Source organism: Formica exsecta, unplaced genomic scaffold, assembly GCF_003651465.1.
Source record: "Formica exsecta isolate Colony F162 unplaced genomic scaffold, ASM365146v1 scaffold318, whole genome shotgun sequence".
Taxonomy (NCBI): Eukaryota; Metazoa; Arthropoda; class Insecta; order Hymenoptera; family Formicidae; genus Formica; species Formica exsecta.
Window position 1 is genome coordinate 649631 of NW_021850434.1, and position 27929 is coordinate 677559.

Below are 27929 nucleotides of genomic sequence, written 5' to 3' on the forward strand. Positions count from 1 at the left end.
ATTATGTGTATTCAAAAATATTTTATTATTATTGCGATATAATTGCTATTATAATGAAAATGAGAATAAATTTTTGCTGCAACGCGTTTTTTTTGTCCGGTACTTAATTCGCACTTTCCAAAAGCGCACGCTTAAAGCTTTTCGATTGCGAAAAAGAACAAAGACCGCGCGCGATTCTTCTCTTCGGCGCGCGCGAATTAACCCTACCATTTCACCTGTAATAACCCTGATGCCTCCGTTCATCGTACGTGGAGCGCGGCAGTTTCGACGCAACAACGACCATCATCACCACTACCATCAACTAAAAGCGTCAGTGTTATCACCGACGGACGTAGACACAGCGACCAGTACCTACGAAGGGGACAGAGGAACCGTCCACGGGGTGGAAAAGCGGGAATCGCGGGAGCTGCGGGTATTGATCGCCTTTCCACATTGCATGGGGGTGGCTTCGCGCGCGCGGCGACCCCCATAACCAACTGAGCGTCGCCATTACACCGCCATGGGCGACCGCGCAACATCACAGGCGTGCTAGAAGAGAGACAGGATCCTCCAACCGGCCGGCACGCCGAGATCGAATCGAGTTGTATACGCACACGCGAGTCCGGCCATCAGAACCCGCGTAGCAATACGCGTGAGCACGAGAGGAAAGGATAAGAGGAAGAGAGGGTGGAAAGAGAGACGAAGAAGTCGTCCGCCAAGAAGGACGGGAAGAGCGACCGGCTGCTTCCGGGCAGGGCGCAAGCTCGGGGGCTCCTTGTTTACATCCGCCCTGCGCCGACCAGCACGTTGCTTCGAGGCAGCGCGATCGACGCCACGTTGTTCAGTGAAGATTCACCGTCTCCTGTAAATCTGACTGAAGAAATCGGGGCGCTTACGAGGGAGCTTTCCTCGGCGAGGTGGCCGTTTTACCTTAAAACGACCTCGGGAGGTCAGGGACAGGACTTGCCCATGGCACGAACCTGCTTCCTCTAATGGGCGCGTGAGTATGTCTGCCATGTGAGCTTTTCACGGGTGTCTTATAGTGAGTCTCTTTGTGTTGTGATCATCTCGTACTGAGAATTACGTGTTGCGCGTGCGACGATCGACGGATACTTGTGTCACGTGCATGTTCAGCATGTTGACTTGCGGAAAGATTCGTTAATTTGTCGACGTTGCAAATCGCGCGCGAAGAATGGTGAGATTTAATTAAAGTGATGATCGATCGCGTGGCCTCGCAAGTATGTGAAATATGTTAATTTTAGTACGTTATACGATATCGGAATTTCATAATGAACAAGCGATTATACACAAAGTTGCTAAATTTAAGTTGATTACATTATTATAGCAGTGAGAGAAAATTTAAACGTGTCATACAATTTTTTTTTTGTTTGCATTGAATCTTGAACTTAAAAAGATTCTCAATTTTTGAATATAGTTCGTTTTTAATATAGTTTAAATTTTCACGTACTTAATAAACTTCATTTAAATAGCAAATAATTAATTAGATTAGACACGATTTAAGCTATAGACATATAATAATATAAAATTAAATTAATATAAAATTAAAAATTATTAATTATATAATATAAAATTAATAATCGATTATAAATTGACGAGATCATTTTGCGATATTTATGTGCTCTCACGAATGATCATTGCCAATTATAGAATTTATGGTTTGGCTCTTGGTCTGAATTAGAAATGCAATGCTATTTTTTTGCGCTAGTTTCTCGGTCAATGACTTTCTAGCAAAACAATTCCATGCGAGCAGTATCGATTTTTAAGTTTGTTGCGTGCAAACGTATGAAATTTTATGGAATGGAGTACATTTATAATAGCCGAGGGATTTCACGAAAACTATCACAACAATGCAAATCATTATGCAACGCGATACATATATGAAAAGAACAGATAAAGGGCTACAGAAATAAACTTTAAAGCTACGAGTGAATATATATGCGATACACACACACATATATATATATATATATATATGATTATTTGATTTTTTCATCTAAATTATAAATTTATCATAAATAACGTGCATTTTGAAAAAATGGTTCTTGCGCTTCATTGCATCATTTAATCTTGCGTAAACGAGAAAAACGTGCGGCGCGTTTTAAATTATACGTGAAAGGGGAGCGTTTAGCGAGCTGACAAATGTGCGAGGTTTTGGTTCGGCCATGCCGCGAACCTTGAACTTATCGATCAGCCTGTATTTATTACAACGATCCAAAAATCGAGTCAAGGACCGGCGAATAAAAATAAGAGGACTGTTCGGGTTCTGTATACGCACATGGTACATACATGTATCTATTACGTCGCCACGTTTGCCAGGCCATAGCATTAAATTGTAGTTTCATGACTGGAAAGAAAGAAGGACATGGTCAATCCTGCCGAATATATAATTTCTACCTGTATCTTTGAATCATGCAACTGTTGGTAAATTCGTTAAAACACGATCAACTAAAGTTTCTTAATGCGCAAATAATGAAACGGAATAAATACGCAAAATATGCATATTCGATCGAAAAATTGTCAATTGAAACAAAATATTGTCATTGAAGAAATATATTTCTTTGCATAGATTAAAAGTAGTGGGGGCTCAGAGAATGAAAGATATCATGGTAGATAGGTAGATAAAAAGTGAGAATATGTTTGCCATCAATTGGACTTCTTTGAAGTTGCAATGAGTGACAGAGTGTTTGTAAGATCCAAGAAAAAGTTCTTATATATCTTTCCACCCTACGATGTTCACGACAATCCTCCTTTGGATATGCCAAACCGGAAGGGATTGGTGTGTGTTAGACTTCAAAAGAATTCAATGGAGACAGACGAATATCTCAACGAAAAGATACTTAATAAAAGTCATAAATAAGATAAAATTATATTGTAAATAAAATATTAAAATCGGTTAATTAATTCTGGAAAATGATCCAAGAGCTATATTCGCACTTTTTTATACACGTCAATAATGTTCAAACTGAAAACCAAGATATCGCATGATGTACTTTCGCATATATTATCAAGTTACTCGCCTCGAGTAACCAAGAATATCTCCAAGAATATCCACCGTCGACCCGCGATTCGAAAAGAGAAAGGTTCCCGCGGGGTACCGTGCGACCATCATAGAGCCAGAATTATTCGCGCGCGAGACATCAAACGAGACGCAAGTGCCTCGATGCAACAGCTTCGTTTCATTATAAACACGTGAAATAAAACAATATTAAATTAATCTTCGATAAAAAATCATGTGATATGATTGTGTATGTGTGTGTGATTTATAAATTGTGTTTTACTTATATAAAAAAATAATATATATAATTAGGAGCCGTATATACAAGGTGTCCCAGAATTACCGGACCACTTGCTAATGGCAGATTCTTGAGATCATTTGGAGACGATTTTTCCTCAACAAAATTAGTCAGAGAGATCATCATTTTTTACAAGTTTTCAATTTTTTCCGTCATATATCTTTGTAACTAATGTAAGTCTTAAATTAAAATTCTCTCTCTCTATTAAAGTAAACTCTATTTGAAATTAACTAAAAAATGTAGTTTTAACTCTAAAGTTTAGTTTGCAAAAAGCCCTTCTTTTTTAATCGCTTGTAATACGGAAATTATTGATGCCTCGATAGTTTTGTTCAGGAAAATCGTCTTCGAATGATCTCAAGAATCTGTTATTAGCAGATGGTCCAGTAATTCTGGAACACCCTGTATATATGTAGATTTGGTGCGGAAAAAAATTTGAGAGACAGCCTTTGATAAAAAATAATATTTTTCTAGAAAAATCGATTGTATCAAACCGGTGTTCGCAGTTGATTGAACTGTGTTTCGGTTAATTAAACTTTTCGGTACGTTAAGCACGGTGAACTTAAAAATCTTCCCTCGACGTGATCCATAATGGAGGTAAGAAATGGGAAAACTAGCAAATAAATTTCTCTTTCTTCTATTATTTTTTACATAATAATTCCCCTCATTCTTGTCTAATCTGAAAATTTTATTATTTTATTTATATTTTATTAATGTGATAGTATATATTATTGTTATTCATGGAATCTAAAATAGCATGCGTTCTATAATACATTATTATTTTTCGTTAAATGAATTCAATAAAAAGATTTAAAATTTCTTTCTTTTAATTTCATTGATCTTTAGAAATGATAAAAAATTATAGACGCATCTGAATATATTTGTATACAATCGTTACACGCGTTTAATTAAAAAAATATTAGAACATGCGCCGAGTTGAAAGAGAGAGAGAGAGAGAAAGCAAGTCCAGCATAAATATTTTCGAGATAGCAAAGTCAGAGGCGGAAGGGCAATAACTGTTGTAATTACCGTAATAACAGCGATTACTATGCAGCGCAGTTGCAATCGAGGTAATGTCGATCTTCATAGAATCGTGCTATTCTCTCTCGGAAATCCTATATCTATTCATGCATTTCGAAAAACAATACATACCGTTCTATTTTACTCCATTATTTCAATCAGCCTTTCTTCGATATAATATATTCATGGGCAAAATATTATGACGCATATCAAACAACAATTTTATATTCTAACATAACTAAATAATTAAAAATAAAAGATGCATACGTGAAATCAATAACTTTATCTAGAACGGTACTTGAGAGAAAAAATATTTGGAAAAAAAAATATTTTGTGCATCAACCTGATATATTAGAGTAAGTTAGAAAATTATCGACGGTATCAAAGAGCGAGCGTCATTGACCAACTCGACGCTGAAAAGCATCCCCTCGCGGGGGTGGGGAGGGGGGGGGGAGGAAGGGGATGAGGGAGCGACATGGTAGCGGATCGGTCGATGGATAGTACGTGGGCGTCGCGACGCCGGCGTCGGTAGGAAGCTCACAGGTGGTCGCCACGCAGTCTGGCCCTGTTTCGTGTCGGGTGCCGTGCCGTGCCACCGGCAGCGTCTCGGCGAGCTGCCGCTTTTTCGAGGTCCACGACCGACCGGGGCCAGAATCGATCCGCGGCCACTTCCGGCTTCCGTTTGTTGTGACGCCCGTGCGCGCGGGAGCACCCCAGCAATAACCTCGCCCCCGCGATATACGTGCATGTATATATATATGTGTGTGTGTGTGTATGTGTGTGTGTGTGTGTGCGTGATTCCGACTATCTTTCGCTATCTGTGCACGAGTCACTGTGAGTGTTATTCTATCACCGTGAGCTCGCACATGTAAGCCAACGCCGATTGCCGACACGCATGACACATTGTCCAAATAATATATGCACACCGGTGGAATCTCGCTGACAGAGCGAGCCAATCGGAAGAATTATGATTGAACGCCTTGTTAGAGCATTATTTAACGATAATAGTCGTCATTTTTTATCTTTATTGTAATGATTGTATTCATATACGTGATCTTTAATTTTATTTTTCAATAATACTGAAGTATCTTGTATTAGTTTTAGAACTTCTTCTTTGCTTCATTAATTAATAGTGCATAATAGTGGACAATTGTCTCTCGTGACTTCAAAAGCTATTTCCTTCAATCAAAATATATTAATAACTCGATAAATATATTATACATTTGGCTTTCTGAGATCTGAAATATATTTTAGGCTTGTCAATATGCATCATTAATTCAATAGATTTTTATCACGTATATATTATAATCTCAAATTATCCCTATACTGAAAATAATTGGCATATTAAAATTAAAGTACAGAATATATTATCAACGAATAATTAAAAAAAATGTAAGTTCAAATATTCATTCGATTAATTTTATGCTTTGTAATAATTTTGCTATATATATTTTTTATAGCATTCTTGTAAGCTTCATTCGCGTTAAACCGCTTTCGTTCGGGACGTGTTGCTCCGCTGACACATATATAACTTGTGCACTTAAACATTCGTGAAATAAAACTTTTAATTCGCCAAGTGCCAAGTACCAAGTGTATCTACGAATCGTTAAAAGTTACACGACTACCAAATGATTTTATTTACTTCTGATGAAATAAAAAAAGCTTAAAGTAGATTAGAGTTTAAAGACCGTTCTTATGCCAAGGCACAAGGATAAAGTAATTAGCCAGCAGGAAGAATAATCACTTCGTTACAAAACTCAAAGCCGGATTTGACGTTACATTTCAGATTAAACGCTCGATATTTTAATATCGGAAGCTTTCAAATTTGGAACTCCTTTTTGGGGGGGGGGGGGGGCTTTGCTCTTTTTATTTTCAGACTACGATTTTGTTTGATATTTCCTTAATATAAAACATCTATTTATATAAAGTAGAAATAGCTATTTTTGGATATAAATTTCTACAAAAACTTGTATAACATAAATCTTTATTTCGTCCCCAATCGAATTTCGTAATATAACTTTTGTATCTTTAGAAAAAGATTTTAATATATTGTATATAAACTATATACCCTTGAAAACTTTTTATTCTACCTATTTGATCAATCAATCGATTCGTATGAATAAAAAGATTTTTGTCTAGTTTGATTTAAATCAATTATACTTTTTATGTAATATGTGATCAAACCACGAAGTTTTCAAAAATAGAATAATGTTATTAATTCGCGATAAACTATGCGAGCTATGAAAATCGTCAAATCATAATAAGCACATTCTAAAACAAGGACTATATTATTAGGAACACACACACACACAAAATAAAATTTTTGTATAATATTATTAAATACATGTAAAAATTACAATACGCAATTTTATATTATATAAAATTGAAAATAATGGTTATAATTATTTATTTAAAAAATAGATAGTGTTGTAACGATTGAATAAATTTAATAAATGCATAATCTCGAAATTATCTCAGCATTCAGATTACTGGAATGCACATCTAACAGCGGTTCAAAAATTGCCTTCGAGGCATTCTCGAAACCATTATCACTCATGTTTGGGCGATCGATACGTAACGTGTCGTTCGCTGACAGTGTGCGAAATCTTTAAAATCGGTCCTCGTTCTCTCGCCCGGAGATTAAGACAAAAATAATCTCACGCTAGTTGACGTGCACGTGCATACACCTTTTCACGTGTACATACAAAGAGAGAGAGAGGGAGGGCGTTCCATATTCTCCGAAGGAAAAAAGGGATACGAATGAAAGAAGGGTGAAGGTAGCACTGAGTCGCAAGCAAATCATAATTAAAGCGTAGCGCGGATCTCTAAATATATGTAACGTATGTGTACATACGGTCGACGATGGATGAAAATAGGCAGAGAGGGAGAACGGAGCTTGCACGAGAGCGAGCTTACAGTGGGCATCGCGACGTCGCGGCGTTACCTGAGCGGCGTTACCGCGTTCGCTTAGGTCAGTCATCGCTGTAATTTTCGGTCCTCGTATTTTGGTTTCTTATACGGATTAAAATAAATTACTATTACTTAGACTAGATATAATATAAAAGTCGGTTTGTAATTAATTTTTGGGAACGCGATTATCGAAAAACGGCGTGAAATTCAAAAACTTTAACGCTACGAATAGTAATATCACTTATACAAATTATATATCGCAAAAAGGAAGTATTAAAAAATTATTTTTTTACATATAAATTTTTTATATGTATGATTGATGTATATTTATCTCTTACTGTGTAGATATTCAAATGTGCTTAAGTTTCTTCTCCCTTATGATTCGCATCGTAAAATCACTGTTCCATATCTTCATAGGGCTATTTTGTGCCGCTTGCCTTGTTCTTACAAAGATAGATACTGTAACCATGAGAGAGAGGAGGAGATAGGTCAGTAACCGTCTTCGAACTCCCACCGCCCTTCCAGTGCAGTATTACAACTCGAATATAAAGTGATTCGCTTTCTTATTTAAAAAAATGCATATGTATAATCAAAATAGATTGATTTAAAACAAATATAACAAGATAATAATTCGATAATAATTCGCGCGATACTATTTTATCATAAGATTATAATCTGATTAAAATTAAATAAGTGCTTTAAAAAAATTTTTTAAATAATAAAATAGCACTAAATGTGTATAAGAACAAATTGGGTAAGTTAGTAATTAAGATTTAACTTAGTAGATTTTTAAAAATTATCTATGATTATATATCAGAGATGACATCTCGCCGAATCGCGATATCTTTTCGAGGTGCTCATTCGTTTTCTCTCACTCGTCGAGTTTCTCGGATAACATCCACGTGGAAACATGTATGCACGTGACCAGATGAGCGCGCCAATCGCAGTTCCATGTTTGGCGATCTCCACTATGGAGAGAGAGCCGAGAGCCAGTTAACGGCGATGGGGCTCCCTTTTGAGACAGTCCGATTCGATCCGATCGCGTTTGCACTATCGTTGTCGGGCTCTTGCGGGCTCGATCTGTTTTTCATTGAAATCTTACGCGAGAGCGAGTCTTCTGTTCGAGTATTAAACGCGGGTTTGAAGTGCGCCATGGGTACCGTAGCATTAAGTAAGTTCGACGGGATGGTTTAATAAAGTAGTGTGCGGAATTAAAATCGTTCCCAAACATAAATTAAATTACTATAATTTTAAGGACTTTAGATTTAAAAATATAGAGTTTGAAAAAGAAAAACAAGAATATAATAATCCGATAATAATTAAACATAAAAATATTAATATGATAAATCTTCCTAAATTAAAAAATAAATCCAATTTGTTATCTTTAAGATATTTATTTTTCTGACCTAATAACAACAATCAGTGTGATAATATATCTATGATTTACCACAAGTTTCATGTTTCATTCGATTATATCACTCTATCAACTAGATACAATTACATTAACGACATTTCGCCCAAACTTTTATATATGTATCGAAACAATTGAGAATTTGAGTAAATATAATAATGACATATTTATAAAATGGCACTTATTTGTATAAAACTTTATAATAAATTCAGCCTAATTTCGAATATTTTTTAAGAGACTTTCATTTATTTCTAAAAATAGTAGTTCTAGACTCTTCTATTTTCTATTCTCTTTTATTTTCCTGAACATCAAAGAATACTTCAATATTCGTAAACAATCTGCAAAAGTTCTAAGTGTTTCTTCCGATAGAGAGTTGAGAAGCTGTAGGTTAAAAGGCTAAAGGATTGCACGCGCTTTAATAAAATCCAACGAAACAATTTACAATTCCATAAATATATTGTAGATGGCTATTCATTTGGTACTTTACGTGCTTTTATTAAATCATATTTGCTTAGAGGTTTTTTATCGATCAATAAAATATTTTTCATAGATTTCAATTAAAACTTACAATCATAAAGAAAAAATAGAATTTTATTGTATTTCTTTCTCAAAATAGCCACTCACAAAACGATGAAGACAGCTATCGAACTTTTTTAATAGCGACAAACTTTTTACGAATGTTTTGATTAATTTTTAATTAATTAATTAAAAATCCGTGCACGAAATTTTTGCGTTCGTTTAATATATACGCCGTATTTAAATGTATAAAGTATATTTGATTGTATAAGACACTCCCTTCGCACACTTCTGATTCTAGTCTTCATTCTTCTTCAGATCCTCAGAAAGACAACAAAGAAGATTCTGAAGAGATGCAACGGTGTCCCTATCTCCATGAGATGAAAGAGCGTTTGCTCTCGCAACCGACACCAACCGATAGCTTAGACATGGAACGACTTGACGGTGGTACTCCTGTTAAGGAGGCTAATCTACACAACGATTATCCGGCACATATGAATCCAGGCGTGATACCCGAACCTCCGGAAATGCCGCCTGATTCTTTAATTGGTACCGTCGTCAAAGTGAGTAATTAAACATAACGCCACAATACGTTGTGCATAAAAAATACAGGATTTCTCATAATCCAGATGTCTATTCAATGATTTTTTGACCAATTTTCAGAAACGATTTTCTCAATAAAAATATCATTATTTCTCAAGGTATAATTATATGAAAACTATAAGATCATTGATATTCTTATTGAAAAAAAGTTATGAAAGAATTTCAATGAAAAGGACATACGATAATTTTCAAACATCTACTTTCTTAAACTGAATCAGTGAAAATATCACTGATTAAAGCAACACATCAAAGATTTCACCAAATAAATATTTCACTATTTTCAATGAAAACTCATATTTTGTTTCTTCGTCTTGTTTCACTAATTCGAACAGTAAGATTTTATTAAAAAATTAGCTACTGTTATTGATTCTTTTTGATGAAATTTCACTGTTTGCATTGCTATACTTATAACGGAAACCATTAATCAGTAATGATACACTGATTCCATTTAAGAAAGTAATGTATATACGTATATATCATAAGATGGAATTAAATTTCAATAGCATTCGTCTACATTATCAATTTTATCATACAATACAATATCAATTGTATAATATATGACATAATTTTAAAATACGTAATATATTCAGGCAGAAGTTCTTTACTGGAAGCATTTAAATTCATCCTCGTTATGGTGGTTTCAGCTGAACTCCGATGGTTATGGTTCGCACACGTCGCCAGCGCATGCGAGGCAGCCCTTAGTTCCACAGAATGCGAATAACCCACCACTCTGCCTCACTCCCACATATTCCGGTCCAACTACTGGCATGCTGCCAAAGAATGCAAAGTAAGTATACATTCTGATAAATACATGTTCTGAAGATCCTTGACGTACGTAAACATATACACAAACATTAATGTGTGTGTGTATGTCTCCACCCTGCGAAAGATATTTCGAAATATTCATCCAATCTTTGCAGGAAAGTTTAAATATTTCTCTCAACAGAAGACGACATTCCTAACCGAATAATAATAATGATAATAATAGTCGACAATATAATCTTTTCTGAATAATACTCATGCATATACATATAATAAAATTTGTTCTGCATTTTATCAATTTAAATATAAACATCCAGATCACTCGTTTAATCCGAAAATCATCATGCCACATAGAACCCAGAGATGTCGTGCTTCAAGTACATTGCTTATCGTTAAAGAGTCTCTGGAACCCTTCGAGCGACTTAAAATAGCTTTAGAGATTACTTATTGCAAGAGAGTTACACGTTTTACGATACACCAATACCTTGCAGACATCGAGGCCATCGACTCTGACTTTTAGCAAGCAAATGGCTTATAAGATAGCCGTATATTATATATGTATTTCAAGTTTATGTATTTAGTCGATGTAAGGAGATCTATCATGTAATTAAAGGGATAAAGTTCCGAATAGGTGAACCCTCCGATTTTTTTGAAACTACACTATTTTTTGTATTTTTTAACGCTAAGATATCATTAATCATTTAAAAAATATTTAAGAAATTTTAATAAAATTAAATTAAATTAATATTCACTGCAGTGTGTAAAGGCGCGTAAAAATATTCAAAAAAGTGTAATTTCGCATATTCTATAAATTAAAAATTAAATAGCTCCATGAAGATTTATTGCGATTACCTTATGTAGTGCACACTCTAATAAGCTTTATGTCACATTATAGTCACTATATTTCATAATTGAGATCATCGAATGTGTCGTGAACGGCAAGAACTTGACGCAGCAATTTACGACAGTATCTACTCAGCTATTCATTAATATACTCTTTTAAAGAGAAAAGTCGTTTTAAAGTACCTTTGGTACATATAGTAACAATATGGATAAACTTAACTAACAATTAATTTGAAAGGGAAAAATTAATTAATACAAGATCAAATGCACAACATATCTATAAGTTCGATTACATTCGACAAATATAATTAGTACGCTTGGTATATAAAAATATATAAAAAGTCATGAGATGGATCTAAAATAATAAAAATGAGAAATAATAATTATATATAACTTGCATATGCACATGTGCATAGTTTCATGATGTAAAGAAACTTGACAATACATATTTTATAATTTTTTTTTGAGCATATAAATTAAATCATATTAGCAATCGATTACAAAGAAATTTAAAGAGTCAACTGAAAATCTTGGAGAGAAAAATGATCGTTATATATAAGATTCTATTCTTTCTGGAATAAGAACTCATATTTCATTTTAGGATAAATTTTAGTTTATTATCGTTTTTGTAATCTTTCATTCAGAGTTTAGTTCTAGAGGCACGAAATCGTGGCAGCACTGCCAGCGCGTCTCGAAATCAATACTGCTGTGCGTGAGTGTCTCTTCTGTCGCAATCCTTGAAACGCGATATTACAGCACGCAGAAAAATATTACGAACGAGCTGTTGCGCTCGATTCAAATGTATAAATCAGATTATCACGCGATAGTCCTCGCTTAATTTTTTCTTACCGTCTTTATTAGTATAATTAATGTCACGCTTACAGACACTTCTTGGTCAATTTTTTTATATTTTCTCGCCATCTTTATTAATTTGCATAGGAAAGAATAATAAATAATAAACTAAAATGAGGATACGTTATATGATAAAGTTGAATAGAAATATTAAAGGCACATATTTAAAAAAAAAAAAAAAAACTGGAGAAACTTCGTAATTACAAATTCTTATCACAATATTTAAAGACGAAAAGAAAATTGTTGGTTTTATTAGATTTGCAGGTTTTTAAAAGGCTTGTGATCAATCAAATTACGATAAATCAAATTCATTAATTAATATAAATTATTAATTCATATAAATCACGAAGCTTTGACAATCTTCAGTATCCACTTTTTCAATATGTCTTAAGAATCTATATGAGGAAGAGATTACGACATTGTGGAACCCGGGATTGAGAATGGACCATTGCCAAGTCTTGTCATTGAGCTGTCAAATAATGTTAGATTTGCGCTACAAAATATTACGGAAATGCAACATGATATATGCTTTAAATAAACTCTTACTAAACATGTCAGCTCGTAGAGTGTAACTTAAGAATATTTCGTAATCGTATCTCGGATCTCATTCCCAGAACCGACCAATAAAGATCAATAATCTGATCGATATTAAAAGCCAAATATAACGCAATTTAGAGTTCACGCGCGCCAGATATCATAATAAAAACTATCTTAAAATATTGGAAACAAAATACGCGTACGCATATCTACTCGTGTATGCAGCGGTCTCTTCTCTACATGCATTCGCGAAGGATCGACGATCTCGAGTTTTTCGACAAGCAGTATTTTTTTCCAATCACCGTGGCTTCTCATCTCCATTCCAACGTAGTGTACGCGGCCGCGCAATAAATTCCGCCGAATCCTCGGGCGCCGCGGATCGAAAACCAATTCCGGCATTACAAATTGACAATCACCGTCTTCCGCGTCTAGCCGCGCACACTTTCGTTCTTCGTCATTCATCGGTCGTTCGGCCGGGCATCGGAGTCACGCGATCAAGAGACACTTACTTGTCGCGTACGATCCTTTGACTTCGCGCCGAGAAACGAAACGATGCGGAGAGGGAGTCATACCGACGCGAATTTCGCGCGTGAGGAAGGTCAGTGACCTCGGTGGCAGCGTTATCGAGCGGGTCAGTGGGTCGCAGAACCACGGAGCATTTTGCCCCCCTATCCCTGTAGCCCCCTCACTAGCGCTACCTCACCACCGTCCACCCACTGCACCCGCCTCTCGACATCTTCCCGTGGGATAGTAGAGGCGATACCTGAATCGAATACTCGTTTCGAGTCTCCTCGACTTTGTGAAAATTCGTTTTTATCTAGGCAGAATTCAGCAGGGTTTCTTACTCGAATGGATACTAGGTCGAGAGCTCTTGCACAATATTTTTGCATCGTTTGAATAAAGAGGCTCGTTATTTAATTCATTATATTTTTATAAAATTATCTTCCTCCCCATCAATATATTGTAATCTCCTAATAACTAATTTCTAGTCACTTTCCTTATGTACGAACAGAGAGAGATTCTGTTTTCATTATACGTATGTTGAGAGATATATTTCTCTGTCCGAGTCAAAATTCAAACCATAAAATTCTAAGAGCAATTTTTAATGTACATATAAATTGAAGTTAAAACTTTTGAGTCCGCAAATAATAAGATGTCATTGAGAGCATATCTAGGGCGACGGGCGCGTCAATGAAGATGAATCGCGAGAAAAACAGCGGGATATATCTATGAAAAAATTTATGGAACGACAGAAGAAAATTTCTTAATACAGAGAGAACTTCTCCCTAAGCAATTGTAATCAACCGAAATTAGAGAAAGATACCCAATATGCTTCAATGCGAGAAAACGAGAAGATATCCGCTCTCTAAATAAATAATCGTCGACACCGATTGTAAAGAATTTGTAGCCGTGAATAATTTGGAGATCTACGCAACATTTCAAATAATTGTGTATATATATATATATACATTACTCAGATTTAAATATCTATAAATAAATAATTAAGCAATATAAAATATTTATGAATCGCAAACGGTTTATTGGAAATGGCAACGCAGTTTCTAAAGCTCTATTTCTTGAAAAGTATCAAGAAAAAAACGATTTTGCACCTAGGAAAAATTCATGCGAGATTTTCTGAAAAAGAAGTGATATTCTGAGGTACCCAAGCGAAAAAAGAATCATAAAGGAGAATTGAAGATGAGGTTTAGAACGAGAACACGGAAGAACATTGCGCCAGCTATGTATGCAGATGAAATTAGCCCACTAGTGTACTCAAAGAAATGGAAGTGTTCTCATTTTTACGCATGAGAGAATGTGTAACTAATGACAAAAACATTGTCATGCGATTTATATTACCGATGTTACGAGAAAATGCATGCAGAAATGAGAAGTGCTCTCGACGAAACCATTTCGTTTCCTCCAACGAGAGACGAGAAAGACCATTTCTTCCTTTAGGAAAACGCTGTAAAGAACGGTATGTCGTTAAACATCCGCAAATTCTTTGTCGCGATTTTGCACGCCCAAGACGCGTTTATATCTTTAAAGAGGAATTTTAAGAAGTGATCGACAGCGCGAAGAAAAAAATCCACCAAGATGCGGAATTACATCGGCCGAGGCGGGGAATACGGAGCATTACGTACCATAAGTTGATACAAGGAGGACAGGAAACATCATCTCGAGGAAGAGAGAGAAAGAGAGAGAGAGAGAGAGTGAGAAAGAGCCAAAGAGAGAAAGAGATAGAAAGGGAAGAACACCCCCGCGGCTCTATATAGACCAAAAGCTCTCGCAGTTCGTAGTGCGCTTGTGCGAGAAGCTACCGCTGCCCGGGAAGAGATCTCCCGGCCAGCCTCAGTCTCCGGGATGCTGGGGGCGGCGATCGTGATTCTACCCCCATTCTCGTGGCGCTCCGATAACACGGCCCGACTGATTGCAGCGCGGTCCCGCTTACTCCTCAGCAACCGCTCGAATTAAACCCTTCGTTCTCTCTCGCTTCGCATCTTCTCGTCTCGGCTCGCTTTAGCGCGCGTGAGTAGAGGAGTCCGGGCTCTCGTTGTCTCCCTTGAACCGTGGTCCACCCTCCGTCGGCGCCGCCGCATCCGTCCATCAGTTCTCTTTCTTTCTCTCTCTCTCTCTCTATCTTTCTCCGTCTTTGTCCCTTGTCCACACCTTCTCTCTCTCCGGGGATCCCAATCCGCCCTCCGTCTCATCTCTCCGCATCCACGCTTCACACCCTTTTCCGCCGAAGCCGGGGCGCAGTCACCGCGAGGCCCTTCAACCAACCGCCTCTCGCAGGTGAGTCTCTTCCATCATCTGTCGTCGCGAGTGCGTCGCGATGCTCAAAGTGGTGGTCGTCGGTCAGCGGAGCGTACAGTGCCCGATCCTGGGAGATTCAGCCGCGCGCTTGTGTGTGCACGGGATTTTCAATTAGCTCGTTCGACCAAGTACGCGAGATCAGAGACTTTAGGAATATTGCGTATCTCTGCTTCTCTTTCTCTCTCTCTCTCTCTCTCTCTCTCTCTTTCTCTCTTGTTTTGCCTTTGTCCAACTCTCGCTTCCGTTCAATCGCCTCTTGGTACAGTCCGGGTATTCTTCCTGGTTCCTCTGCAGCTCCATGGTTCTCTGTTCTTTCGCTCTCGATTCTGCGTAGGCGATTCTGCCGTGGCTGGAACGCTACGCGGAGCTCCCTTTCTCGCTTTTGTGAAAAATAAACAAGTGATGCAATTTAGAAATTGGAGATTATAGATGAACGCAGAATTATTCATTGTTGGCTTGATACAAATATTGAGTATGCCATATTTCAACACATATCATATTTTAATATATTATTGATTATATTACGCAATACGCAATTACAAGAGAAAGTGCGCTCCGTTTCTGCGCTTCAGCGAGAGGACTTCAACAATTCAAAAAAAAAAAAAGAAAAAAAATTGATAGAGTCAAAGCGCAGGCGCTTCCGGCGAAAACAAATAATCGAAGATAGAAAATGACAGATATATTTTCAGTTCGAAAATTATCTACTAATGTAAAAATTATTCTTTCGCAATAATCAGTTGATTTAGATTAATACGATGATTTGAACGAACCCGACTTATACCGAGGCGTGCACCAAAATGGCGACGTAGGTACCACAGCACTCCGAAACACGACCACCACGTAGGGGGCACTTGAGTACGCGGGGGGAATTAGATCGATTTGTTACAAGATCGTTGAGTGTCTTCTTGACAATCGTCAGGAGCTTGTGAGACGAGACGAAATCCACGATGGTGGGTGGTGGTGACTGTAAAGTCGCTACCGTGGAGGTAGAGGCGGCCGCCGCAGGCGACAACACGGCGACACTTCCGGTCACCAGGCCCCTCAATCCGCAAAACTCGCCACCGAATGCACAGGACAACGCCGAGAAGAACAATGCCGCGAACAAAGAAATGGAGCTGAAGAACGTGCGATCGACACCGGCGAAAAAGTAAGGCGCACATTGTTGAGACGAACGAATGAAAGGATCTGAATTTCAGAATCGCCCCATTTGCATCTCACGCTCGCGAAACGCGAGCGCTAATGCGTATAGTTGGTAAAATAAGTATTCGCACCATCCGATCTCTTTTGGGATAATTCTATACAGAAGAGAGAATACATATTATACTACAAAGCACTTCTAACAGAATATATCGTTTTGTATTGATATATTAAATAAAACATTTTGTAGCAACACACAATCTTCTTTCTTACACAAAATTATCCCAAGAAGACGTATATAGGTTGCAAATACTTTTTTATTCACTGTAGTCTTGTTCTGAATAATTTTGCTGATACATAGTTATGAGCACCGGACGTTTTTTTCATGCAAGAATGAAATCTAGGTCAAGTATAAACGTTATTTAGGCCGATTGCAGCGTACTCGTTAAGGGAGTATAATTATTTAACAACACGTTAATCACGTGTTTGCGGATTTACAGCCATAGGGCTGGCGTGACTTACGATACGCAAAACGCTGATTCTAATCGGTCAAAGCATAATAAAAGTCAATTAATTCGAGAGTGATTTAAACTGGAATTTTATTTTGCGTTTTAAAAGAGGAAATTACTAATTGTAGAATAGAATCAACTATAATGATTGATTACATAAAGATTTAATTTTTCGCCATATTATATAAATATACTAAAGCTACAATCATTTATGAAGAAACTAATATTTTTTGTTGTTTTGTCATTAATTAGATGCTTAAAACACGATACCTACAATTTTCGAGAACGAGTTGTTTCGTGGTACGCAATATTAATTTCCGGTTACACTCGTGTTGCGTGTGTAACAGCACAAATACTGTAACTTTATGAATAAAGAAATATTGATGCGTCTGTCTACACGAAAACATTCGTCTCTGAAGCGTGAAAGGTAGCGGATCGTATACAGTCATAACACGAACATAACGCTACGAGACTAAATAAAATTGAATATTGAAAAGATGCAAATACCGATTGTAAAAGTATGCAAAAGAGATTATTTGCATAATGCTACGATTTACGATCTAAGTAAAATAACATGGTATTAAATAAAAAAAAATGATATACACAATAAGATATTAAATTTTGAAACGTAAAAACCGCAAAAGTAATCTTTCGCAGCACATAATAAAAAATTCCTACTGCCTACATATATATATATATATATAGATTTCGAATATTCGTACTAATTTGTATTAAATTAACATGCGTTGAAGGTTGGACTATCTCTGAATAGTTACAAAAGGATAGAAAGCGTTGGTAACACGTTACCTTCGCTCTACTCTAAAAGAACATCCGGCCTGCGAGAAAATAGTAACAGGGGCTCGAAATGGAAACGAGATAGTCGAGTTTGGCTTGCATTTCTATTTACGACGTAGTTCGTTAACCCGTGCACAGCTTGAATACGTGACGCTTATATCACGTCTATGAACGACGTGCATAATATACGTACACGTGCGACGAATGACAATTAATTGATCTCTGGAGAAATGTCGCTCAAAGAATAGAACGTAAACGAATCGGAAAATTTCGATTCTTATGAAATAATTTTTACAAATATTATTTTGAATCTTTACAAAAAACATCAAGGTGACGTAGGCGATGGCTTCACAGACGATGATAGAAAAACTATATAGAGTCGGGGATAAATCGGACAGTTCGCGCGCTACTTTTCAATTGACTAAATATCGATTTGACGACAAGTGTAGCCATATGTGCATCCCGCGACGAAGCAATAGGTATCTCGGATTACACAGCCGCAGTCGCAATTGCATTAACACGGTCTCGAGCCAATGCCATCGGCAGTCCACGCGTTGCATCCGCCACACAACACAGTGCCGCCACAAATCTCTCGCGCGAGTGTAATTTCACTTAAATTTAATTAACTCAGAAATTGAGATTTCCGACCGTGTTGTCGTAAATGCGCAATTTATATCAAAGTCCGGTGATTAATAAAGGTCTTGCGTAATAGTGCCGTGTCACATAAGACCGGTTTCGCCAAATTTCTAATTAAAAAGTGTTTTAATGCGACTTGCACACATAGTATAATAGATTATATTTAAAATATAAATAACTAATTTTTGTAAAAGAATTTAAAGAATTTAAAGAATTCATTAAATGATTATAATAACTAGGATTGTTCGAGATTGATTTTTCAGTGTGAAAATAAGTCAACTGATGGTATGGTCCGTATCAATCAAGAAGAATCGATGCAAATCCGGTTATTGCCAATTATAAAATTACTACGGACGGTTTCTCTCGTTTGTTGTCACAGGCAAAGTAAAGAATGTAAATGATTGAAGATCTAACTATCGAGGTCATCGTAAAAAGTATAAAGATTACGTGTAAAATATGGAAGTAAAATGTATTGCGTATTGAGATAAATTACGTATTTAGATTAAATTAGTATTTAAATTGCTGGAACAACTTTTTCAATGCTTGCTAATTGACACCGTAATTCTGTAGTACACGATATACAGTGATGTTGGATGACAACGATTTAAACGAGCGCGACTTTTAAGCTCGACTCGAATGTACGCGGACAGCTTAATTCTCGAGTAAAGTTCCGTTTGAAAGGATTTGAGAAATGATAGAGTCTTGAAAGCGGATGAGACGAGGTTAAGCCCATAAGAGGCCGAGGAAACAGGGAGGAGCACCGAAAGTAGATACTTCGAGATATCGACCGGTCTGGACCGTTCTACGCGTCCGCGCTACTGTTACCATTTTCTTGCACGCTCCTTGTTCGCAATTGGAAAAAGACTGTACAAAACGTCATTCTTTTCCCGTACAGGAAATAAGATTGCGATCCGCTTTTTCTCGATAATTCCTTCCCTTTTTAAAGCAGCTGTCCGTTAACTTATCTCCAATCTCGCGCGCATACAAAATCTATAGTCACGAAAACTAAAACGTAAGGATAAAAAAAATCGCGTATGTAATAATAATCTTTTCACGTTGCTTTTAATTTCAAATAGATATAAATGTAGTAACATACATTTTCTGAACTTGCGGGGAAATAATTTCCTAGAGTTGTGCCGTTCTATGGTGACTATGGTATCAAGAGTCCGCGTAATGAAGCAAATAGATTGAGATACTGAGCAATACCCAGAGCGAGAAACTCGTCCATTGTCATTGAAACGTTCCGCCTGCCAACCCAATTGTGGCGAACAATAGCCGCGATCTGCCCGATCAATCCAATTAGGAACGGCTTAGTTATACAACTCCTCAGCTAATTAATATCAACGAATTCGCGTGAATGTAATTAATACGCTTGCTTGTCTAATATAAATTTGCGCGCCGATAAAATAAGCGACAACGTATACAGGGTGACTCATTTTAATTTATCCATTCAAATATCTCAACACCTGTAAGTTTTAGACTCACAGGTTTTGAAATATTTGAGTGGATAAATTAAAATAAGTCACCTTGTATAAAACGTATCAAAATATCAGATGTCTTTTTTTCCACAGTTTCCTTGATTAATATTATAAATGTATATTTAATTTTTCTCTAACGAAAATTAACAGTTTTAATTCGGGGGCTGTTTAGCTACAAAAATATGCAATAATAAAAGAAACGATACAATCTTGAAATGACGATCTTTCGCAATATTTTCGATAAATAAAATCACCAATTAACTGAAACAGCTATAATTAGAAGAATATTCCCGATGAATCTCCCTTTGATATTAAAAAATAAATTAAAACACGAGAAAGTAAAACGCTTCAGAAGCAACAGTTTTAAATAAAAAAGCGACAATCCACGAACTCTCGTGAAAAGACGGAAAATATCACCGCCTCTACTCGAACACGCATCCCACCTATCTCATACATCCGGGAAGGAAAAAAATCCCTGGCACGAGTGTACAGGCTCCGTACGGGACACAATAAAGTCTGCACCCCAACCCCTGAAATGCCACGATGACAAAGGGCGGTTAAGCCCTTCTCGACGTAGACGTAATGCATACGTGTTGTCGCGATACGCGCGGGCGTCGTTGCATCTCGCGAAGCGAAGCGGAGAGGAATCGTCCCCCCTGCGTGCGCGCGGCCTCGTTTTCCTGTGGAAAAGCCTCATTTCCCGCGCGATTGATTCTTGGTGAGATCGCGCATCGGGTTTGCGATCGAAATTATATATAGACCATCGATTGCGACGCTTAACCTTTAAGCGAGAAAAAGAGCGTAACGAGGATGAGGCGGGCGGTTAAGTGCGTCCGAGATGTTCGAGCGGCAGTTATGCTCGTCGATTAAAAGCGAATGCACCAGGTCAACTGTTATCGAAGATCGACCCCGTTGTCGCATTCGGAATAATCGTTTATTCCGAGATCAAGCGGTGCACAATCGAAATTAACTGCTAATTTATTCGTGAATTATCGTTGAATATTTTCCTAAGAAAAATATTCATGATTTATTAAATATTAATTTAGTTCTGGTATTATATATATGCGTTTTGCATATATTTTTTACTAATCAGTAATTTAATGTTATCAAGTGAACTTGTGCGTATCAGTTTCTATCAAAAATACATTATAATTTGGTGACACATGTAACTTTTTCGAGATATACAATAAAACGTAATAAAAATAAAATATAATATTTAATAGCTCGGTTGTTCAATTATATTTTCGTTAATGATTCTCTTATAATAAACTATCTGTTGTTAATAATAATAAAAGTAAAATTTTTAATAGATAGGTTAAATAGAATATCGAGGACACACACAGTTATATTCGGTGAAAACAATGAAAATTCGATGAGTCAAGACGTCATCATAGTTGAAAAGCGAAAACAGAAATAGCACACTCGTGTGAATCGACTTGCGCAATCACGGGCGCAACAGTCGACGCTCGTTATTAATCGAAGTAGGACACGGTATAGATGACATGTAAAACATTTAGGAAGAAGCTTTTTTAACAAGCAATTACTAAATTAATAAACAATTAAATATATATAGTATAATATTAATAATAATGAAATTTAAAACAGTGATTGTGCAAGATACAAAACTAGAAGTTTCTGCGTAAAGAAAGCAAAAAACATCCGTTTAAAAAGATAATTTAAAGTATATTATTTCTCGTCGCGTGCAAATTTATTTTGCAACAATCATCATGGAAGTCGAAGTGATACCATTCATCGACAGTAATATAAGCAGAAAAGATATACTGCCACGACGGAATAGCAGAGTGCAAATTATTCAAAAAAAAGGGTAAAATCATTATTTAGAAAGAGATCATTATTTATTACAACAAACACGACGAAACTATTAAACGAAACTATTGCCTATTGATGCAACTGATTTTAATGTATCACACACAAACTGAATCACGTGTCATATTTCGTATTATTACGAAATGATAGCCATTATTTTTTTCTAATAATAAGTGCAAGAAGAGTTACAGGCAAATTTTTCATTTCAGAACATCACTCTTCATCATCATGAGCTTCATCTATGCGAAACTGCTCGTAGTCGTGTGCATCACTTACGTGATAAGCGAAGTGGTGACGCACAAACTACCGCTCTACTATTACGAAGGATTCTTCACATATCTTTATGGCATGAGTATCCTGTTTCTGTTGTACGTCTTCTGCTTCCTCCTTCAAGAAAGCGCCTGTTGTGCAAGAGGAAGTGATACACCGCCACCGCCACCAAGGCCACCTAAAACTGGCTGGACCTCTAAGGAAGCTAAGGACAAGAATAAGAAGAAAGACAAGAAAGATAAGGATCAAAAACAGCCGAAGAGCAAAAAGGAAACACAGGTTTTTCTGAAAATTTCAGCTTTTCTAAAAATATTAGCAACTAATGAGCCAGATCAACCTACTCAATTAACAATTTCAATTAATAATCAATATTATATATTTCGTTTATTCAAAATATCGCTGCATCCTATAATATTCGATTTATTATGCATTATTTATTTAATAGTTTTTGTATAGCCTTCTAAAATTTAGAGAAATTTTTTTAACGATTTATTAATTACGATGCAATTTTCTGAAAAAAAAGTTACAAAATTATTTATAGCGGTTTATCTAAAGTAAAGTTTTCACAGAATCGTGACGCACCGCAACAGGTTACTAATTTCGTTTCTCGAGCGAGTTTCACGGTTACGGCAATGGCATGTTACCCATGAAATGTATTTTAGTTAGCGCGTGGCACTTAAATTATGCGGATACTCTTGACGCTGACGTAATCATTGCTATCAATCGTATTTTGGGATCTATAACATTTCGAGCGCGAAGACAAATTTCTTTAGATCGTATAAAAAATCGAATCTGCTTATAGCAATAAATTAAAAAAAAAAAGATATTTAAACTTAATTATTTTCACGCTATACATCATATTTTTGTAAGCATTTTGTGCGCATATTTTTTTATCAACGTAAAATCAATTAAATTCCGAGTTTAATATCAGATTTTTGCAGTTAAATATCTTATTATATATCGTTTTCATAGGATGCAACTGATGTTGAAGCTGGTGTAGCTACGCGAGTCTTGCGAAAACGAAAAACCACGCAAAACGACCATAGTCATGGAAGTTTCTTCCTAAGAATTGGCGCAATAGGTAAGTCTGAAATTTTTACTGATACTAAAAAATTGTTCCTAAAAAACAATGCGAATAATATCGATAAACTAATTAAACATAACTTAATTTGTCAGCTTTCGGACTGGGTACTATGGTATACAACGGTTTGGAATTCGGCGCATTCTTCGAAGTACCACCCACGTCACCTTGCTATCAGATATTACAAGGCGTTAATCCCGTATTGCAAATGATCTTCACCTTTATGCAAATGTACTTTATCTTCATGAATTCCCGGGTATGTATTTGTAATCCGAAATAAAAAAAAAACACATGGATAGAGATGAATAGAAAGAAGAAATAAAAAGAGCACACTGTGCCATTACGATATTCTATCTCTCTTCGCAGTTGAACATTCATCGCTTCAAAGTCATCGCTCGTTTCGGTCTCATGCACGTGGTCGCGACGAATCTCTGCGTATGGATACGCACGCTGGTTCTGGAGAGTCTCAAGGAGATCACTCAGTATCATAAAAAACTAGGCCAGGTTCAAGCGGGGATTCTCGGTAAGCAATCTATTTGCAGACTTTGTCGATTGAAGTCGCACGATTTAAGCACTTCTCGGCGATAACGCGTCGACATGCCAATAACACGCCGACACTTGCAGAGAGCATTAAGCAGCACTCGATGCGAAACGCCGGAGCAATACTGGGTACCGAGCCACGTGACATGGCGCAATTACGAGAGGCTCCTCTCGTGGCCTCTACGAGGTCGACGACCATCGCGCCGACTGTCACGACCGGCACGACCGTGGCCGCTCTGGGCCGCGTGATGACGACAACGGCAAGATCGATCGCGGATGCGTTTACAACGCCGACCAGCATGTCCACGAACACTTGGACGAATCCGTCAACGACGACACCGTCAACTACCACCTCGATATTGCCTAATCTGACCACTAGCGCGGCAACGACCATGTCGACTATCCTGACCACGTTTACACCGTCAACTACTAGCACTTCCACCACTACCTCCACAACGACCACCGAGAGGATCACCACTATTCCAACTACAACGAGCACCACCAGTACCACCACTCCGTCCACTACCACATTATGGTCTCAGATTATGGAGTTCATGAATGTGCCGCAAGGCGATATGGATAATCAGGTTAGAATTAGTTTCATTACGTCTCTGAAAATGAATACCGTTGACGTGTGATTGAACTCGCCCGCTTCTTTTAGGTACCGCAGATCTTTGACGTGAGCAACTTGACAAACAATAGCGAATACTGGAGCCCGAATTTAGGTATCTACGCGGAGGCTTTGACAGAAGACGGAATGGTGTCCAATTCATGTGGCCGCGTCAATATCATGGGAAGCATTGTTCAGGACGCAGCACCGTACTTGTTCCCATTTATAATCGAATACAGTTTGATCGGAGCGGCGGTGATCTATGTCATGTGGAAGCATATCGGTCGGCATCCGCGTTGGCCTCATCAAACCGAAGCGGATCTTGAACGTCGTCTGGAGGCCATGCTCTCTCGAAGAGCCGTCGCTCTTGCTCATGCAGGTATTGTTGCATTTTCTTTATAATATTTTCATTATGTTAATTTTGAATATACTGGATCACACATGCAAAGAATTCTTCTATTTCCGATATAATGTAAAAAATATGAATTTACCTTCTATCTATTTAAGAATCGAGTTTTAACATAAAGTATTATCAGGTCACACCAGAGTCGATTGCGTGGGAGCGAGCAAAGGTCTCTTCTTCGGACTGCTTCTTCTGGTTGGTTCCTTGATATGCCTGATACTCTTCTTCGTACTGATTCATCATCCGGAGCTGGGTTTGCTCGCGATCTATCTCGCCGACGTGTCTCACTGCGTACTAATGGCGTTATCCATCATTGCCATAATCATCGGCTTCATCCGCGTGCAGAGTCTCAAGTTCAAAGCCGAGGAGCAGAGCGATCTTAACGATATCCTCCTGCGCGTCTCAGCCTTCGGTCTTTTCATCTACGCCGTCTTCAGCGTGATTGCCGGCTCCCTGGCGGCCTTTACGCACGAACCGAATTTGCTGGTGATGGTGACTGGATTGCTTTCAGTCGCCCAGGTGGTCCTCCAGATGCTGTTTATCGCCGATGTATCGCGCAGGCGGGTTCACTTGCCGGAGCACGATCGCAGCAAGCCCGGCAGGCAGGTTGTCACTTTCCTGCTGATCTGCAATGTAACTATGTGGGTGATCTACACCTTTGAGGCTCAGAAGGTCATCGCCAACCCGGTGCAGCTCGATTTCTACGGATTCCTGGCTTGGGCTATCGTGCAAAGGGTCACTCTGCCACTGTGCATCTTCCACAGATTCCATAGTGCCGTGACGCTCGCCGAGATCTGGAAGACCAGCTACAAAGCGCGTCTGGAGTAGACGAGCGGGGAATCTCGTTATGGTCAATCGTCCGGAGTGGTCGTCAGTAGGAACAAAAGAGCGAGCGCAAGCTGGTCGGGATGCTCGACGACCTCAATCACATACATCGATTTCGGATCTCAAAGAAAGGCAAAAGCTTGAAAAGGGAGAGAAGAAGATTGGTTGAGGAAGTCGGCGGTAAAACTGAGAAATGATGGATCAGCCGGAATAATCAAACATATAGCGTGTTTAACATGTCCGTTGCACGAAGAGACCTTCAGATGATATCCTGGTCGTTGATAATTGTTGAAAATTCCATGAATTCAAGTTGGAGAGATTTATCTCGTTGAAAATATCTATATCGACAAAGATAGAAAGAAATAGAGAGACATCTGAAGAGACACTTCAGTGATACGTTCAAAGTCGATCTGATATCCTCAAAGAGGAGTTTTCGTGTAAAGTGGAGCCAGATATGATCGTGTCGAACCGTAAACTGTTCCTTTATCTCCTGTTTTGTGTACAAGTTGTATTTCTTTTTTTTTTATGTTATCTTAGCATCAGTAGAGACGACGAGGAGAGGACCTGGACGATCGACGATCGTGTCAATGATCTTGTTGATCAGATAGGCTTTTGCCGATTTCGGCGCAAACGAAGCACAAAACAACAAAAATATTAGCGTTTCACGAAATACGATTGCATTTCCCTTTCACCGCGTTTCTCACCTTACACAATCTCTATACTGCCACCAAATTTTCTACTTTTATATGTATTATATGTATTGTATGTATTCCAGCATATGTATCTTCGCTCTATCGCGCATCAATACTATAGACAATTCAGTTCATGCTCGCGAGAATTTAGATTGTTCCGATAATTGCCCGGCAATTTTCTTATTTCATTCATTATAAAGATATATCGGATCGCTGTGATATATGCGTTTGTGAAAATTTGAGTCGGTTTTGACGATGAAAATCTCTTTCTATTCGTGCGTTAACGCAATGTTTATAACTAAATATTTCATATTTTTATAAATCTTGATATTTAGCGGATGAAATTAGCTTTTAAGTTTACAGTATTTAATTAACATTCTCTGGTATTTATCTTACAAGATATTAATTAATTCGGAATTATAAGATCGTATTAAATCGATTAGCTGACTATCGAAAAGAACAAATTCATTTTTGTACTTTATCAAAATAATTTCACACGATCATAAAATTAGCGAACGGAAAACTTGACCTATTCAATACACTACGAATCATCCGCGTGGCGGTAGCATCCTTCGTGGTCAAAGTCTAACTGAAGAAATCTTGAGAGATTTTACATAGAATAGGGTAATTTCGCAGAGCTGTATTTGCTTAACCGAAAGAAATTACGCGACATTTTAATCTCACGATAGATCCCTTTATTCTCTCGAGCCACTTCACCCGAAACGCGAGTGCTTCCTCGCGTTCACGAGCGCGCAATTAACGAGAGATCCGTCCCTTCAAAAGGGACACGCATTTGAAAGATCTTTATCATTGTTTCTCGTTGCGTGCTACAGAGTACAAAATTGTTTCTGAAACTTTTCGAATCCTTTCATTGATATACTTTTTCAACAATCGCGCTCTTCGAATAAACGCGCCAACGACATCGCTGTATCTTCGTCGTGTCTTCATCGCAAACAGTTGGCACGAAGAGGCACACACATTCAAAATATAATATTGAACGGAGAATCAATGAAGAAAGAAAGACCGCGTATTCGAAGCCAAGACGAGCGATTGTATATAGCGGATATTTCGTTTTGGACTCGCCAAGTATTCCGAATGGCATATACTCGAGGAATTTTCGAGGAGGAAATTACGCGCTATGATGCAGATTATGTGACTAAGACGTATGTAAGGTAATGAAAGGGGAGTCAAGAATGCGACTTCGCGGCAAAAAGGCTTATTCACAGCGGAAAGCGATTCGTACGTGTTTATCCTTTCAACTATATTCTGGCACATACGATACGATGTTCGCGAACGTCAAGGCTTTCCGTTGCGAATGGCTTAATTCTTTGAGGGGCGATGGTGCAGCTTATGTATGTACTTCACGCGAATATGTATAAGTCACAGTGTAATGTATTAGGTGCCACGACTCTTTTGTGCGTTTCTATGTTGGTGCGATGTGGTTTAATTTGTGAACTACAGTGCCTAAGTTTCGCTCTAATAGTAGCTTCTCTCTTTCGGAGGTCCTGCACAAAATACGCTTTCTCGGCCCCTGAAAGAGTTAAGAAAGAGAATTTGAGGGTAGGGAA

The 27929-nt window shown here is 37.7% G+C and overlaps 1 protein-coding gene across 10 annotated transcripts; it reads left to right on the top strand.

The window, feature by feature from the left end:
- The first annotated feature begins 463 nt into the window (after positions 1-463).
- Positions 464-27929, top strand: LOC115237984 (proton channel OtopLc). Of its 10 annotated transcripts, none has more exons than XM_029811424.1 (10): positions 464-979; positions 9466-9710; positions 10395-10537; positions 22150-22489; positions 23183-23291; positions 23387-23547; positions 23658-23814; positions 23916-24418; positions 24493-24820; positions 24978-27929. In XM_029811424.1, exons 2-10 carry the CDS (start codon positions 9501-9503, stop codon positions 25670-25672), a joined length of 2646 nt encoding a protein of 881 aa, XP_029667284.1. In that variant the 5' UTR covers positions 464-979; positions 9466-9500; the 3' UTR covers positions 25673-27929. The 10 variants fall into 10 exon arrangements, with proteins under 10 accessions (XP_029667284.1, XP_029667286.1, XP_029667285.1 ...); XM_029811426.1 differs by lacking the exon at positions 464-979 and adding an exon at positions 5013-5178; XM_029811425.1 differs by lacking the exon at positions 464-979 and adding an exon at positions 7516-7974.